We start from the raw sequence: 19,055 nt of genomic DNA, 5'->3' as shown, positions 1-19,055 counted from the left end.
TCCCAGTTCCGATTCAGCGAAGAATTACATCCAAAATGTTAACCTAACTTTTTCTATAAGCTGCTGACACTACTTTGTCCTTTGATTGTGATTTTAATACAAATATTATAACATTGGATGAGCAGTAAAAAAAAGTTGCAGTAAATGTCACCCTATAGAGCACCAAGAATACACAATGACTGAATTTAAATTTTCTCCAAAGAGCACAGAGGTTGATTTAATTTTTTAAAAGATATAAATTACACAGGCATGGTCTCAGATTTAGCTTTTTCAGCTATTTATTTTTATAGAGCTGATCCCATCTGGAGAAGCATCAGCTCCTTCATTGTATTTCCCCACTTTATTATAGGAGCCTAGAATAATAAAACAGCTGAAATCAAATGAACGCCATTTTATATCCAGATCATGACAGACAGTTAGTGTGTGTCCTGAATTGGATAGCTTACAATGAGGCCAGCAAAAAAAAAAGTTCATGGTTTTAAACCAGTATGGATACACCAGTGCTGTTCTCATACTGCATTTTTGGTGTCAATGCCGATAATTTTAGTGCCGTAATGGTCATTGAACTGCTTCCGAGGGAAACCAGGCCACCACCGAGAGGTGCCCTCACTTTCTTGTATTTTCCATTGCCAGCAGTACAACATTACAAATGCAATTCTCCCTTTTAACTCACCGGGGTAGATTTTCTCTTCATCCCCGGGGCACAAGAGCTTGGTGGGGCAGGAGCACTCATCACAAAATCGGCCAACAAGCTGCTCGTGATTTTCTCTCCGTTAATGGATGGAAAATTGTGAGCAGTTTGTTGCCAATTTGAAATACGATTGATCAATGTGCGAGCAAAGCAGTGAAGAACTGTAAAGCTGGAAAATAAAATTAATGATATAATTCTTTTTTTATTATCGGGTAACACTTTTAACAAAATTATCTGGAGGCATTTGTGCTGAAGAACATGGCGATCTGCAAGGCTGAGTATTTGGCTCATATATGAAAGCAAGTACCTCATCTGACGGGAAAATGCATCACTCGGTGTGTCATACAGTGTCATACAGACTAAGAAGGTCCTAGGGTTGACTCCAAATGTGAACTGAGTTCACTGATATAAGTCAGGGCACAGAATCATAGAATGATACAGCACAGAAGCAGCCATTCGGCCCATTGTGCCTTGGTCAGCTCTTTGGTAGATCTATCCAATTAGACCCACTCCCCTGCTCTTTCCCCTTAGCCCTGCAAACTTTTCCCCTTCAAGTATTTATCCAGTTCCCTTTTTGAAAGTTACTATTGAATCTGCTTCCACCACCCTTTCAGGCACTGCATTCCACATCATATCAACTTGCTGCGTAATTTTTTTTCCCTCATGTCGCCTCTGGTTCTTTTGCCAATTACCTTAAATGTGTGTCCTCTGGTTACTGACCATTCTGTCACTGGAAACAGATTCACTCTATCTAAACCCTTCATCATTTTGAACACCTTTAATAAATCTCCCTTTAACCTTCTCCGCTCTAAGGAGAACAATCCCAGGGTAACGGCACTACAATTGGCCACAATGCCACTGAGCTAGGGAGAGGGAAATTTAGCCAACCTTTCCAGAGGTCACTATCTAGTGACCCCTGCTGGTCACTGCATTTGTATGTACTTTGGTTGGGGTCAGAATCTAGCTCAGCTGCAGTGCCCCCAACAGTCAAAAGCTCATCTGACACTCAGGAGGTCAATTATCATTTCCAACACACATAGGTGATATCGATGGGTGGCTCAATTGAATTTAACGATTGGGCCTCACTTAAATACGAGTGGCGAGCTGCCGACGCCAATCGCGCTGCTTAAGAACATAAGAACATAAGAAATAAGAGCAGGAGTAGGTCATCCGGCCCCTCGAGCCTGCTCCGCCATTCAACAAAATCATGGCTGATCTTCTACCTCAATGCCATTTTCCTGCATTATCCCCATATCCCTTGATGCCTTTAATATCTAGAAATCTATCAATGTCTGTTTTGAATGTACTCAATGACTGAGCATCGCCAGCTCTCTGGGGTAGAGAATTCCTAAAATTCACCATCCTCTGAGTGAAGAAATTTCTTCTCATCTCAGTCCTAAATGGCCTACCCCTTATTCTGAGACTCCCCAGCCAGGGGAAACATCCTCCCTGCATCCAGTCTGTCTAACCCTGTCAGAATTTTATTCGTTTCAATATGGTCGCCTCTCATTCTTCTAAACTCTAGTGAACCCAGGCCTAGTCGGCCCAATTTCCCCTCATACGACAGTCCTGCCATCCCAGGAATCAGTCTGGTGAACCTTCGCTGCACTCCCTCTATGGCAAGTACATTCCTTCTTAGATAATGAGACCAAAACCAAACACAATACTCCAGGTGTGATCTCACCAAGGCCCTGTATAACTGCAGTAAGACATCCTTGCTCCTATAATCAAAACATCTTGCAATGAAGGCCAACATACCATTTGTCTTCCTAACTGCTTGCTACACCTGCATGTTTGCTTTCAGTGACTGCTGTACAAGGACACCCAGGTCCCTTTGTATATCAACATTTCCCAATCTATCACCATTTAAATAATACTCTGCCTTTCTGTTTTTCCTTCCGACGTGGATAACTTCACATTTATCCACATTAAACTGCATCTGTCATGTATTTACATACTCACTTAACTTGTCTAAATCGCCTTAAAGCCTCTTTGCATCCTCCTCACAATTCACAATCCCACCTAGTTTTGTGTCATCAGCAAACTTGGAAATATTACATTTGGTTCCCTCATCCAAATCATTGATATATATTGTGAATAGCTGGGCCCAAGCACTGATCCCTGTGGTACCCCACTAGTCACTGCCTGCCACCCTGAAAAAGACCCATTTATTCCTACTCTTTGTTTCCCGTCTGTTAGCCAATTTTCAATGCATGCCAGTATATTACCCCCAGTCATGAGCCAAGTGTGCAGGGCTGAGCGCTTTTCCCCAAGCAGCTAGCCTCTCACAAGGACAAAGATTGGAATCGGCGCAAGATAAAAACGTCATGGCAGCTGCCAGGGAAATGATCACAGATCTGCACGATGTAGTGCTGATCATACACTAATTGCATATTAATGGAATGGACGCTCTTGCAATTCATGAAGGCAGCAGGATGGTTTGCAGGAGCCTGAGCTCAATAAGTCTGTGGACTTGGACTTGGCGTCCTATTTGATCCTGAAATGTGCTGCCGAACCCATATCCTCTCCTTCACCAAGACCACCTGCTTCCACCTCCATAACATCGCCCATCTCCACCCCTGCCTCCACTCATCTGCTGCTGAAACCCTCATCCATGCCTTTGATACCTCTAGACTTAACTATTCCAATGCTCTCCTGGCTGGCTTCCCATCTTCCACCCTCCATAAACTTGAGCTCATCCAAATCTCTGCTGCCCGTATCCTAACTCGCACCAAGTCCCATTCACCCATCACCACTATGCTCGCTGACCTACAATGGCTCCCGGTCCGGTGATGCCTCGATTTTGAAATTCTCATCCTTGTTTTCAAATCCTTCCATGGCCTCACCCCTCCCTATCTCTGTAACCTCCACCAGCTCTCCATGATCTCTGCGCTTCTTCAATTCTGGCCTCTTGCGCATCCCCGATTTTCATCACCCCACCAGTGGTGGCCATGCCTTCAGCTGCCTACGCCCTAACCTCTGTAATTCCCTCCCGAAACCTCTCAACCTCTCTCCTTCTCTCTCCTCCTTTAAGACGCTCCTTAAAACCTACTTCACCTGTCACCTGTCCTAATATCTCCTTATGTGGTTCTGTGTCAATTTTACGTCAAATTTTGTCTGATAACGCTCCTGTGAAGCGCCTTGGGACGTTTTACTATGTTAAAGGCGCTACATAAATGCAAGTTGTTGTTGTTGATTCCTGCAATCTGTGCAAACCCCAAAGTCCTACCCTGCTGTTTCCGGTTGTCCATGTTATCCATGGGGAACATGATCAAATGTTTTCCGTTGGCAATTATGGCATCAGTCACCTGTCCAATGCAAGCATGAACTGTAGACAGACAGATATTACTGATATCCCCTGTTGCAGCTTGGAAAGAGCTGGAGGCAATGAAGGCAAGAACTTTAGAAACCTTGCATGTACCAGGCAACACAATGCCAGCTGTGGCAGTAAGTTGCAGCTCTTGTTGCAGGAAGGAGAAACACATCTGTGACAACCTCCCTGGAGTAACGTGGCCTCCTTATTCACTGCTCCTCCAAGAATATGCCTATTTGGAGGACAAGGCTCTCTGGAAACTCTCCTCCACCTCCGTGGACTCCCTGCAACTGCAGCCCCTTCAGGTCTTTCCACCCACTTCTGCTGCTTCTCTTCCTCCAGCCAGAATGGAGGAAAAATAAACAATTCTGCACCCCAAAGCAACTGAGAAATACAAGCAAGATGTCCACCAACCATTTACAATGATTTAATTTAGAGCAGGTAGGTGAGTGTCTTTTTAAATACCAGTGGAATTGATCATGTACCACCCTGTACCACCCATAATCTGTGGGCATGTTTAAGATTTGGCGGTGGCAGCACTGACTAACATGAAAAAGGCGTCTTGGTCCTAATCGCATTATAGGATTCCTATTTAAATATATTCATTGGGCTTCTGCCTGCTTCTAAGTAAATACAAGCTACTTTAAAATTGTACAAATCACTGCATTATCTTGTGTTTTTTTAAATTTGTTCATGGGGTGTAGGCATCGCTGGCAAGGCCAGCATTTATTGCCCATCCCTAATTGCTCTTGAGAAGGTGGTGGTGAGCCGCATTCTTGAACCGCTGCAGTCCGTGTGGTGAAGATTCTCCCACAGTGCTGTTAGGTAGGGAGTTCCAGGATTTTGACCCAGCGACGAAGGAACAACGATATATTTCCAAGTCGGGATGTTGTGTGACTTGGAGGGGAACATGCAGGCAGTGTTGTTCCCATGTGCCTGCTGCCCTTGTCCTTCTAGGTGGTAGAGGTTGCGGGTTTGGGAGGTACTGTTGAAGAAGCCTTGGCGAGTTGCTGCAGTTCATCCTGTAGATGGTACACACTGCAGCTACAGTGCGCTGGTGGTGAAGGGAGTGAATGTTTAGGGTGGTGGATGGGGTGCTTTGTCCTGGATGGCGTCGAGCTCTTTGAGTGTTGTTGGAGCTGCACTCATCCAGGCAAGTGGAGAGTATTCCATCACACTCCTGACTTGTGCCTTGTAGATGGTGGAAAGGCTTTGGGGAGTCAGGAGGTGAGTCACTCGCCACAGAATACCCAGCCTCTGACCTGTTCTTGTAGCCACAGTATTTATGTGGTTGGTCCAGTTAAGTTTCTGGTCTATGGTGACCCCCAGGGTGTTGATGGTGGAGGATTCGGCAATGGTAATGCCGATGAATGTCAAGGGGAGGTGGTTAGACTCTCTCTTGTTGGAGATGGTCATTACCTGGCACTTGTCTGGCATGAAAGTTACTTGCCACTTATCAGCCTAAGCCTGAATGTTGTCCAGGTCTTGCTGTATGCGGGCACGGACTGCTTCATTATCTGAAGGCCAGTATCGCATTGTGCGCTTTTGGACACTCAACCTTCAAAAGAAAGACTTGCATTTGTACCTTTCACAAGCGTCTCAAAGCGTTTTATAGCCAATGAAGTACTTTTTTTTTGCAGTGTAATCATTGTTGTAATGTAGAAACGCAGCAGCCAGTTTGCGCACAGCAAGCTCCCACAAACAGCAAAGTGATAGTGCATTAACGCATTGAAATGGCTTAAGAGAAAATCAGCATGAATTATTGTAGGACCTAGAGCCATAGGTTATGAGGAGAAGCTCGCAGAGCTGAATTTGTTTTCAATGGAGAAAAGAAAATTGAGACGGGATATGACTCAATCTTTAAATGTACTGGGAGGCAGAGATGATATTGATTCATGCATCATTTGGACAGTAAACACTGAACTGTGGGACAGACGTTTAAAATGAACAAGCCTCAAATGAGACCAGAAATTAGAAGATTTTCGTTCGCATACTGGCGATATATGTGAAACAGACTCCCAAAGAAACAGAGGGAAAAAAGAATTGGATCAATACCAAACTGGGAACAAAATTCCAGGGATATAGGTATAGATAGAAAAGATCAAATACTCCATGGGATGGAATAGTTCCTCGCTGTGTGGCTGGGGATGGTGGCGGGGGTGGGGGGGGGGGCATTGGTGGGGGGGCGGTGGGGGCGGTGGGGGCGGTGAGGGGGGCAGGGGGCTGGAAAGAGGTTTGTGACCTGCCAAAGGCAACGGGCCAGAGTTGAATATCGGAGAACATAAGAACATAAGAAATAGGAACAGGAGTAGGCCAATCGGCCCCTCGAGCCTGCTCCGCCATTCAATAAGATCATGGCTGATCTGGTCCTAACCTCAAATCTAAATTCATGTCCAATTTCCTGCCCGCTCCCCGTAACCCCTAATTCCCTTTACTTCTAGGAAACTGTCTATTTCTGCTTCCACAGCTTCCTGGGGCAGCAAATTCCACAGACCTACTACCCTCTGAGTGAAGAAGTTTCTCCTCATCTCAGTTTTGAAAGAGCATCCCCTTATTCTAAGATTATGCCCCCTCGTTCTAGTTTCACCCATCCTTGGGAGCATCCTTACCGCATCCACCCGATCAAGCCCCTTCACAATCTTATATGTTTCAATAAGATCGCCTCTCATTCTTCTGAAATCCAATGAATAGAGTCCCAATCTACTCAACCTCTCCTCATACGTCCGCCCCCTCATCCCCGGGATTAACCGAGTGAAACTTCTTTGTACTGCCTCGAGAGCAAGTATGTCTTTTCTTAAGTATGGACACCAAAACTGTATGCAGTATTCCAGGTGCGGTCTCACCAATACCTTATATAACTGCAGCAGTACCTCCCTGTTTTTATATTCTATCCCCCTAGCAATAAAAGCCAACATTCCGTTGGCCTTCTTGATCACCTGCTGCACCTACATACTAACCTTTTGATTATCTTGCACTAGGACCCCCAGATCCCTTTGTACTGCAGTACTTTCCAGTTTCTCGCCATTAAGATAATAACTTGCTCTCTGATTTTTCCTGCCAAAGTGCATAACCTCACATTTTCCAATATTGTATTGCATCTGCCAAATCTCCGCCCACTCACCCAGCCTGCCTATATCCCCTTGTAGGTTTCTTATGTCCTCCTCACTCTCTACTTTCCCTCCCATCTTTGTATCATCTGCAAACTTTGATATGTTACACTCGGTCCCCTCCTCCAAATCGTTAATATAGATTGTAAAGAGTTGGGGACCCAGCACCGACCCCTGCGGAACACCACTGGCTACTGGTTGCCAGTCCGAGAATGAACCATTTATCCCAACTCTCTGCTTCCTGTTAGATAACCAATCCTCCACCCATGCCAGAATATTACCCCCAATCCAGTGATTCTTTATCTTGAGCAATAATCTTTTATGTGGCACCTTGTCGAATGCCTTCTGGAAGTGTATCTATCCATAGCATTGCCCACAGTGAGTCAGAAGATGCATTGTTTCGTAGCTTTATAGCAGGAGACTTTATTTTTAAGTCAGTAGCATGTTTTAAAATGTTTTGGTTCTGCTCTCTCAACCTGTAACAGTCGGTATGTGCTCGTGGTACCAGCAGTTTAATCCAAACTCTTATTTATAAATAGTGTCAGGGAGCTGACGCTTGCTAACTGTATGGTCTGTTGTCATAGTAACCAGCTGGAAGTGTTAGACGTGGTGAGAAAAGCAGAACATGGACATTTTAAATCATGCTGCTGTTTAAAATTAGGCTCGTCTCCAAATCAGTCTTCCTTCAAGCCTGGAAATTGGGAAGTTACTGACCGAGATGTGCCATCCCTCCATTATCTCCATGAAAATGGCATCTCGCCGACTGGCTCCCCATTCAAATGTATTGAACGGCATGACGGGCCTGCACTGACATCGTAGATACAGTCTAAACTCGCCAGAAAAACTTAGAGCATGTCATTCCAGTCTAGGCACCCTTTTAACGGCGTGGTAAGTCTTAATTACTGCCAAACAACCTCTCTGGCACTGAAAATTAACTTTAACAAGTGTGGAGTCTCGTTCCTTCAGCTTTTAATTATTGTTAGACATTTTTTTAAAAATTAATAAAAAGTGTTTTTCTTACTTTTTCTTTCTGTCTCTTAATCCAATCTTTCTTTCCCTTTCTTTACTTGCTTACTGTACCTGATTTGACATTGAAATCATTATTCTAACTCACACTTCCTGGTTCAGTCTCTGCGCTGCTCATTAACAATGCTTCAATCTGACTGGTTAAGCAGATACACAGTCACTTGCCCTGTTCACACAGGTCCCAGGTGTCCTGTAGAGGGCGCCACGCTGGATCCCTAACAAACAGCAACTTGCCATACAAAACCCCATAGAGAGCCTATGGGCAAGGGCAAGTCTACGGGACGACTGGCGCCATTTGTTCGCTGCTCACAGCAAAATCCGGCCCAATATGTCTCTCTCTCTCTCCCATACTTTCCCGTTCTCTCTACAGGGGACAGGGGACTGAGGGGTTTCATGTGCCCCCTTTCATCGGGCGGGTGGTGGACGGAGCAAGCCCACTGCCCACCCGATGAATCTCAGTGGAGTCCCAAACCATTTTCACGCTCGGGCCTCATTTAAATAGAGTCAGCGAGCTGTCCTCCCTAAATGAACATGGTGTCGTATGAAAACAGATTGATGACGATTTTGTTTGGGATTACTAACATTGTTTGCAGGAACAGATTTTATTTAAATTTTGAGAATACATTCATTCTTTTTAATAATCTGCACTTATTTGCCATATTGATATAAACTTTGGTCACTGCCTAATAGCTAGGCACTAAACATCAATGATACTGAGGTTGGATGTTCACCAGAAGAAAAAAGTGTATAAAGTGTGTGAATATTTTGAACCAATTACAATTTGTCAATGTTGGTGACATTCGTGTTTGCCCTTGTGTAAACACTTTATACAAAACACTTGAGCGATGCGTACTTTTGGTATGTAGAATATTCCCTTGTCATGGTTGTTTTTGCACTTTTCACACTCTTGTTTGCTGCAGTCTGTGGTCGTGCACAGGGCAGGGTTTGGAAAATTGTCACAAAGTATCCGGCTATCGTCAGTGGCTTGAATTCTGGGCTTTAACAGCTTCGCAGTGGTTGCTCAGTGTTTCTTGATTCGTAAGTTGTTGAAAATGAGCATCATCCTCCAAGGACAGTGCTCTCTTTGTTCTTTTGAGGTCAGTTCATGAGTTCCATCCCAGCACAACATGAACAACAAGGAGATAGCACATCCCGATAGTTGTGGAAACAAGCATCATGGGAAAACCCAACCTGAAAGGAAATTAAGGGGAAAAAATTCAATGAATGACAGGAAATGTGGGAATTTAGTGCAATGTGGGATACCTCAAGTTGCCTCTCAATATGGATTTGTTCTACACGTGAGCAAGACTTGTATCAACACATATGCCTGAATACCAACAGTATTTTGAGAACTTGGGAAATGAAATCTGGATTGCTACCAGGAGATAAGATGGCTGAATTAAGAGAGGATTATGAAGGCCCACTTTAGAAATGAAATAATCCCCATATTTTCTCCAAGTGGACAACCCTGGGTAGATTTTCAGTGGAAATGAAAATTGGGTTGTTTCTATAATGGACGGCCAATCTGCAATGCCGGTTTTCGGCCAGGGTATCGAGTTGCTAATCTAATTCTCCATCTTCTGTTTATATTCGTATGTTATTACAATTTTTAAAAATCAGTTGAAGACATACCTATGGAGAAGAGGATGCTGCCAATGTAGCAGTAAAGGAGGAGGTAGTAGCGATATTGGATAGGATAAAAATAGATAAAGAGGAGGTACTTAAAAGATTAGCAGCGCTCAAAGTAAAAAAAGTCACCCTGTCCAGATGGGATGCATCCTAGGTTACTGAGGGAAGTAAGGGTGGAAATTGCATAGGCTTAGGCCACAATCTTCCAATCCTCCTTAGATATGGGAGTGGTGCCAGAGGACTGGAGGATTGCAAATGTTACACCCTGTTCAAAAAAGGGGAGAGGGATAAACCCGGCAATTACAGGCCAGTCAGCCTAATGTCGGTGGCGGGGAAACTTTTAGAGACAGTAATCCGGGACAAAATAAATTAGCACTTGGAAAAGTATGGGCTAAAAAATGAAAGTTAGCATGGATTTATTAAAGGCATTTCATATTTGACTAACTTGATTGAGTTCTTTGATGAAGTAATGGAGTGGGTTGATGAGGGTAGTGCAGTTGATGTGTACGTGGACTTCAAAAAGCATTTGATAAAGTACCACATAATTGACGTGTTAGCAAAATTAAAACCCATGGAATTAAAGTGACAGTGGCAGCGTGGATACGAAATTGGCTAAGGGACAGAAAGCAGAGAGTAGTGGTGAATGGTTGTTTTTCAGATTGGAGGGAAGTATACAGCAGTGCTCCCCAGGGGTCAGTATTAGGATAACTGCTTTTTTTGATATATGTTAATGACCGGGACTTAGGGATACAGGGTTTAATTACAAAGTTTACAGATGACACAAAACTCGGAAACGTAGTAAACAATGTGGAGGATCGTTACAGACTTCAGGAGGACATAGACTAATGAAATGGGCAAACAGATGGCAGATGAAATTTAACGCAGAGAAGTGTGAAGTGATACATTTTGGTAGGAAGAACGAGGAGAGGCAATATAAACAAAATGTTACAATTTTCAAGGGAGTGCAGGAACAGAGAGACCTGGGGGCGTATGTGTACAAATCTTTGAAGGTGGTAGGACATGTTGAGAAGGCCGTTAAAAAAGCATATGGGATCCTTGGCTTTATTAATTGAGAAATGGAGTACGAAAGCAGGGAAGTTATGCTAAACCTTTATAAAAACACTGGTTAATCCTCAGTTAGAGTACTGTGTTCAATTCTGGGCACCACACTTTAGGAAGGATGTCAAGGCCTTAGAGAGGGTGCAGAAGAGATTTATTAGAATGGTACCAAGGAGGAGGGACTTCAGTTATGTGGAGAGACTGGAGAAGCTGGGGTTGTTCTCCTTAGAACAGAGAAGGTTAAGAGGAGATTTGATAGAGGTGTTCAAAATCATGAAGGGTTTTTATAGAGTAAATAAGGAGAAACTGTTTCCAATGACAGAAGGGTCAGTAACCAGAGGACACAGATTTAAGGTGATTGGCAAAACAGCACATGAGGAAACATTTTTTTAAGCAGCGAGTTGTTATGATCTGCAATGCACTGCCTGAAAGGGTGGTGGAAGCAGATTCAATAGTAACTTTCAGAAGGGAATTGGATAAATACTTGAAGGGAAAAAATTTACAGGGCTATGGGGAAAGAGCAGGGGCATCAGACTAATTGGATAGCTCTTTCAAAGAGCCGGCAGAGGCACAAAGGGCCGAATGGCCTCCTTCTGTGCTGTACCATACTATGATACCATGGCTACTGGAAACCCAAAATATCTGTTATGACACCACAGTACTGTTCTATGTTGGCCAGGATATGACTGGCCTTTTCTTTAATTGGAAACCCAGGTGAAAGCCCAAGGGCTACAGTGCAGGACAACACCAAATTTGAAAGGAGCAGAACAGAACAGACAAATCAAGAGGTGGTATCAGGTGACCGCAAGTTTTGTTCTTAAAAGCCTTTAGATTGCAGGAGGAAGGCAACCCCGAGCTCCATGGTTTTGGGAAAGATGGAGGCATATTAATAGGCAGTCTTGATTTCAACACAGAGAGGATACAGCCGGGAAGCAGAGTGTGTGGATTGTCATAGCTGGAGCTGAGGAGCAAGCAGAGGTAAAGGTTCAGAGGAGCAATTACCTCAGATAAAAACAAGTGAGATTGTAATGGGGGAGAGTGATGCTTTATAGAGAGAAGTTGTAGTTTAGAGATCAGACAATGGTTGGCTATCAGTTAACAAGCCTTCTTCTATCATGCCTACAAATCCCTCCACAGCTTTACACCCTACTTCTACGACCTCTTCCAGCCCAGCTTGTGAGTCACACCCTCACTCTTCTGACTATTATCTACATCACCACCCCCCCCCCCCCATCTCCTTTTGCTCTACCATCAGTGGCAGGCCTTCAGATCTGCCCCCACAAGCTGGAATTCTCTATCTAAATCCACATGTCTTGCTGGATCTCTCCCCACCTTCAAAAACCTCCTTACAATCCAGTGCTTTGATCATGCTTTCGCCCATTTACCCTAACTCCATCCTCATCCCTGCGTGGGTCCGACCCCCACCAAGGTGTTAAGTACCTTGGGATATTTCGCTATTTTAAAGGAACTATATAAAGACAAGTCACGGTGCATGCAAGAGAGGCGTTCAAAGAGCCTTTCTGAAATATCCTGTTTAAGTGGTGTACAATAATGTAGTCCAGCTTACCATGTCATATCATGGTTTATGACTCAAGTCTTTTCACACCAAGGTAAGTGGTTTAAGCAGTTTTAACAAGGTTCCATAAATTCAGTTGAAACCATTCTTGTGTTAAAAGTGAGCTAAATATATTCTCAACATTATTCATACTGTTTTCTTTGTGCTTAGAAGAGAACGATTGACAATGGTAAAGAATAGAGTATTTTTCTTCCCTCTTTGAGGCTGTACTAAATATTTCTAATTCCACTGTAGGGCTCTATCCCCCCAACCAGCATCACCTAGGCAACAAGAGCCTTAGCTTCAGACTTATTGTTTGTAAAAATGTTCACAGAGAGCATGCTGCTTTGGCTTTTAAATAATTGTCAATTCTAGTTTTTCACTTAATAAAAAGAAAAAAAATGAAAGAGAAATTGAGGCTATTCAATTCATGGCACTAAAAGGGCACTCTCAAGTAATTTGCCTTTTATTGTAGAGAAACCAAGTTCATCATTGTTGAAAGGACAGTCCCTTTGCGAGCTCTCAAAATGTCTTCATTTATTCCAGAGTGAAGAAAACTTGTATAGTCCAAAGCAATGCGAGACGGGGTCATCAATGCCAAACGGTGACAAAGATAAAAAAGGAAGTGTTCTCGGCAGCTTGGCAATGCTGAAGCTTGGTCAATTAATCACCCATTCACAATCGACAATAGTCATCCCATCACCATCTGAATCATTGTAAACAATTTTACAACACCAAGTTATAGTCCAGCAATTTTATTTTAAATTCACAAGCTTTCGGAGATTTTCTCCTTCCTCAGGCAAATGTTTCAAGATCTTGAAACATTTGCCTGAGGAAGGAGAAAATCTCCGAAAGCTTGTGAATTTAAAATAAAATTGCTGGACTATAACTTGGTGTTGTAAAATTGTTTACAATTGTCAACCCCAGTCCATCACCGGCATCTCCACATATGAATCATGCCCTTGTTCAATTTTGTGAATCTCAGTATTGAAAGCATTGACAGTATTAATGTATCAGATAATGAACAGAGGAAAACAGAAAGGTCAAACAGCTGCAAATAGGAATGGGTTGTGACTATTTTGTAAGGGAAATACTGGCACCATCAACACTGCTTCTGAATTCCTCTATACCTAGATCATAGAAACACAAAGTCAGCACTTACCATCCAAGTGCCCAACCCCAAACAACACTCTTATGCACAAGAGTTAATTACACTTATATTACAACCAACTGACTATGGGCATGGTGAGATGTTGACCCTTTGAATGCTGAACTTTGTTGGTTTCTACTGTTGTGTTTCTAATTCTGAATGTTTGCAATTACGAAAAGCCCCTGGGGTAGTCTCCACAGCATTGGTGGTAATCTGGAGGAATGGTAAAGGAAATGGAGCAGGGGACTTACAAGCCAAGATTTTAAGAATGAAATAAAGATCCCACTTATTTTGGACAGGAACTTTTATCGCACAATTCTGGTCTGGCTAGAGAATCCAGCAGAGGGCGAAGATACTTGATCAGGTGGAACTGACTTCCACCCAATTTTCGCAGAACATTACTCGTCCTTGCCCATTTTCAGGTATACTAAAATCTGCCCCCATGTTTCAGCAGACTATTCAATCGGAGGGCAAGGGCATTATAGCTAAGCCTGGTACTATTTTTACCCAATATTCCAGTCCTGAGCATTTTCCAACAGTAATTCGATAGCAAGTAGGAGTGGAAACATTGGTTACATTTTGCCTCTTTCTAGCCCAGGGGTGTTGAGGCAAATAATAATGCTCTTTCAGACAATATACTGTGTCTGGAATCTTCCTGCCCTGTGTTATTCAGTAATGTAGTTGACAAAAACTTTGGAAATTCACAATAGGTCCATCAGCATCTAAAACAAGTGAAAAGACAGGTTAATAGTTCAGGTGCAGTCCCTTCATCAGAACAGGCAAAGGCTTTATACCTGAAATTTCAAGACCAAAAATCCATAGTGGGTACACGTTGATGTTCAGTGAAGGGAGTGGAGAGGAATAAGAAGTCAATCAGTGTTGGAGGAACAAGATGTACAAATTCATCCCTATCTGTAGTCCTACCAGGGGCAGAATGTTGGAGGATCTTTTTCCTTTAAATATCTCCATCTATCCATTACAACATTTTCAAATGGCTGGATTCTCACCCACAACTAACAAGTCAAATGTTACTAGATAGTTTATCCAATGAACACAGAATCTTTCCTTTAGAGCTCACACTTCAGAAAACTTGGTTTGACCTCTGGTCAAGAAGGGTTATAGACTGACAACTGGCCCCAAAATTCCACGGGGACTTTCCCAGTCTCCTCCGGACAAACCCATAGGATAATGGTGCAAATGGCTGTCCGCCATTTCTCTTGGGGTTCCGCCGGTCTCCCGCCAGAGTTACAAAAGTACAGTTCGGCTGTCGGGCTGGCGATCTGCTGTTTCGTATTTGATTATTTGTAAATAATTCTCAAGTGGGCATACTGGTACCTGTTATTTTTGCCTTTGGAATTTTATATGTGCCTCAAGGGGGTCATGTGAACTTACGTTTTGCTCACTTGTACGGGACATCTCCACCGTTCTCTAAGGCAAGTGGACATAGTTAGGAATCACACCACGATTTCACAGAAGAGGTTTAAGATCAGTTTATTGACAGTCATGTAATGCCACTTAATGAGTCATGTAACATTGCTCTGGTCAGTGCCACCTACAGGTGCAATATCACTAGCCTGTTTGCCCATGCATCCTTTTTAATATTTAATAGATGGCTTATTTTTATTTAGATATGTCAGTTCACATACATTTTACTGGGTAAAGAAGTTTTAATTGTCAGCAGCTTTAAGATTAAATCATTTAGCTACCATTAGATTTTTGGTTCAGTAAAAGGAGAACTAAGAGTTTGAAAACCATTGGCTCACTTAATCCGGTATAGAAACAACCTGTATACTGGTTACCTGCTCACTACAGCTGATATCGGAGAGTAGAAGGAACTGCGCAGGTAATTCATTTGTCTGATATTTCAGAGGGGCACTGCACCTGTCCCAGTGCCTCAGTAACTGACTACTCACACTTCAAATACCTGACTGACAAAGTTTCGTATCAAAGCCCACGTGCCAACATTAGAGATACGGGGGCAGATTTTCCTCTCATTGCGGTTGGGCGTAAAAGATCGCCTGGTGCTGCGCACTGAAAGAAAACAGGCAGGGAAGATTGCACGCCCGTAATGGGGCCTGTTCAATCATCTGTCCACTCATTTCAATGGATGGAAAATCAGACAGGAGTCGTTATGCTCGTGTGTTCCTTCCCACCAGATTTTCCTCTATCTGTTACATCCAGACGATTCTTTACACTCAAGCACAATGAGGAAAATCTGTTGTATAAGGAAAGGTGTCATGGGCCAGTTACCCATGGCACCATGTGTTTGGGCAGTGGGGTCTTCAAATGCCTTTTCTCTAGATTCATCTTTGGAGACTCCATCCTTAACTGTATTCCTAGCAACTGTTTTACCTGAGGAAGGAGGAAGTCTCCGAAAGCTTGTGAATTTAAAATAAAATTGCTGGACTATAACTTGGTGTTGTAAAATTGTTTACAATTGTCAACCCCAGTCCATCACCGGCATCTCCACATCGTTTCATTTACAGCATTTAAGGTTACAAACAGCAATTTCTATCGTACAACAAATGTCTGAAACTAATTATAAAGAAAGATATGGAACACATAATTGGTCTCCACTAACAGTTGTGTACTGAAAATGTAATAACCCATTATCTTTCATGTTAAAAAAAATACCTTTAATCTTCAACAGCAGTAACTTCAGTAAAACAATCATGTTAAAACTCAGCTTTTTATAACACTATCACAAATGAGAACACAGCCTCTTAAAACATCCGTTTCTTGTGCAATAAACCTTTTAAATGAAGTCTGAGGGTTAACTTTATTTGGGCTTTTATTCTGTGTAATTGATAAAACTTAAGAGGGTAAGTTTTCTGAGGCTTCATCAGCAGGGCCTCGCACGTGATGCCAGTTGTTTGAAGGCAATGATGGCAGAGATGGTTGTTGGAACAGGTAGAAAACCACGAGATAGGTTGAAAGTACCAGGTGTTCTGTTTCTGCCCAACTCCTGTTTTCCACTCCCCCGCCCCACCCCCGCTTCCCCCCAAAAAGGAATTGAAGTTGGTAATTAATCATTTTTAAAAATATGCTGCTGCTAGTTAAGGCCTCTTTAATGAGTTTTCAGAGAATGAGCCAGTAGCTTTTTGCTGGGGGAAGTAAAATCGACCAGGTAGATATTAGCTTACCTGCTGAGCTGAAGTTAATGCAAGGATGAAAGAACTACATTCTTTGTCAAAGTATTTGTTCAACATGGATATTCATGGAATTGTTATATTAGCTGTTTCAAAACAGCATTCAACTAAGTAAGGCACTAAGTAGGCCTCACAAAACTGAAGTCAATATGGGTCAAAGGGAAAATCCTCCAGTGCTTGAGTCATATCAGAAATAGAGGAAGATAGTTGTGGTTTTTGGAGGCCAGTCATCACAGCCCTAGGGCATCACTGCAGGAGTTCTTCAAGATGGGTCCTCAAACCACTGTCTTCACTGCTTCATCAATGATCTCCCCTCTGTCATAATGTCATCAGTGTAGCGGTATGTATGATCTACAGGGTGCAAGTCAGCATCTTGCCAAGGTTATTTTAACAGCACCTCCCTCCCCTGTGACCGCTACCACCGAGAAAGATAAGAGTAGCAATGTCGTGGGAACATCACCACCTCCAAGTTCATTCCAAGCCACGTACCATCCTGACTTGGACATATATTACCGTTCCTTCACCATTAGTGGATCAGAATCCTGAAATTCCCTACTGAATACCACTGTGGGAGTCCCATCACCATAAGGACTGAGGCGACTCAAGGAGAAGGCTTATCAGCGACTTCTCAGAGCAAATAGGGATGGGCAATAAACAATGTCTTGTTGCCCGCATCCCGAGAATAAATTAAAAAACGGCACCACCAGCGACTAAGTACACATGTCACCAAATACCATCTGACTTTTAAACAGTCTACTGCTCACCAGCTTAGCAGTGCTCAGCTCAGAGGCACTTTAAACAATTGAGTGAAACTACTGAAAAGTCCTGATGTGCTGCTCAGCTTCATATTTCATTCTCCCTCAAATGAAATCAAAAATCCCAAGTTGTGGATGTTCACATTAATCACTACAACTACAAAGAAGGCCAGAACTGACAAAGAAATTCATTGAAATATAATTTTAAATACAAACTGCATCAGCGAACAACACTTCGAATTTTTAAACTTGAAATGGTCTTTATTCTTTATTTCAGATTTCAAAACACATAAGAGCAAAATATTTTGTTTCCAATGCCATGGATCTATTAACTGGCCGTTCAAAATCTGGAAATAGCCGTGTTAGCGAATCAGTCTGTAAATTTGCTGTGCTGCTTAATCTGCTACAGTTTCCTGGCCTCCAGGGCTGGATTAACGTCCCTGACTGTTACTTGACAAGTTAAGTAGCTGTTAAGTAATGTTAAATATGTGACATAAGCAGTATGGCAGGTGGGTCCTGACTGGCCAGGTACGGCTAATGAAATCACCCACCAGAGAAAGTGAGGTAATCAACATGTCTATTGGTTGCTGTTACAATAATTAAAGAATAGTGAGGTCGATACCCTAGGGATAGATTTTAACTTGCCACAGTCAAGTGTTTAAAGTCCTGCTTAGTCGCAGTGGATGGCGAATCAATGAAAATGAAACTCAGGTGGTTTCTATAATGGCCGTCCAATCCGCAACCCCAGTTTTATACCCGGACACCAAGTTGAAAATCTACCCGTTAAGTCCAAAAGTTGAAAACAATGACAGCATCAACCATCGAAGTCAGGTATTAAACTGACTTCAGGTATAGAGTAAAGGGTGGAGGCTCATGTGGAGCATAAGCACTGGCATGGACCTGTTGGGCCGAATGGCTTGTTTCTGTGCTGTACATTCTATGTAACGGCTTTACGTTGTCCAAATAACCTCAGAGACAAACAACCTGCTACACCACTGTATAAGTTTGAACTTCCCACATCAACCATGTTTGCAGCCTCTGTGAATGACATTACTATTCTGTCTGCCAATTAATGCTGATGTGTGAATTCATATCAGGCAGATACTGGGATAAGATTGTCCAAATTAATTTCACCTAGAACATTTCGATCTAGCAGAGAAGGACAACTCTCATCTCATCACTCTGGGTGATGTTTTCAGGTCCTAGTGGTGAAAAAGACACGTTCCAACATGCTGCGTCTGCTAAAGAGGCATTTAAAGAGAAAAAAAATCATCACAACTTAATTAAACAGTAATACAACATTACCATTCAACACATGGCTTGTAATTTGCTGGTTGAAATTGCCAGTCAGAAAGGAAATATAAAAAACTACTGAAAGCCACTTTAAATTAATAACAAAAAATCCCTGAAATAATAAGAATGATAATTTGCTTCATGAAACAGATCAACCAAAATGGAAATTGCCCTATTTCAGATGCTGTTCGATATCAAATGAATAAATTTTGAGCTATTGCACAAGGTGAAGGAACAGGAAGTGCATTGCAAATACACATGCAGTTTAAGCAGCTTTCTTCACTATGTACGTACATTTTAATCAAGTTTAATACCTGCTGCTAAAGTG

The 19,055-nt window shown here is 42.7% G+C and overlaps 1 protein-coding gene across 1 annotated transcript in view; it reads right to left on the bottom strand.

Moving 5' to 3' along the window:
* Positions 1 to 8,773: 8,773 nt before the first annotated feature.
* Positions 8,774 to 19,055, bottom strand: part of oca2 (oculocutaneous albinism II) — a 386,742-nt gene continuing 376,460 nt past the window's right edge. Inside the window, exon 23 of the mRNA XM_067985374.1 lies at positions 8,774 to 9,328. Within this exon, the coding sequence (XP_067841475.1) occupies positions 9,241 to 9,328 (88 nt within the window). The 3' untranslated portion in view covers positions 8,774 to 9,240. The remainder of the gene's footprint in view (positions 9,329 to 19,055) is intronic.

The sequence above is a fragment of the Heptranchias perlo genome, chromosome 6 (assembly GCF_035084215.1).
Source record: "Heptranchias perlo isolate sHepPer1 chromosome 6, sHepPer1.hap1, whole genome shotgun sequence".
Lineage (NCBI taxonomy): Eukaryota > Metazoa > Chordata > Chondrichthyes > Hexanchiformes > Hexanchidae > Heptranchias > Heptranchias perlo.
Note: the sequence above shows the minus strand (reverse complement) of the source record. Positions and strands in the feature narration are given on the sequence as shown.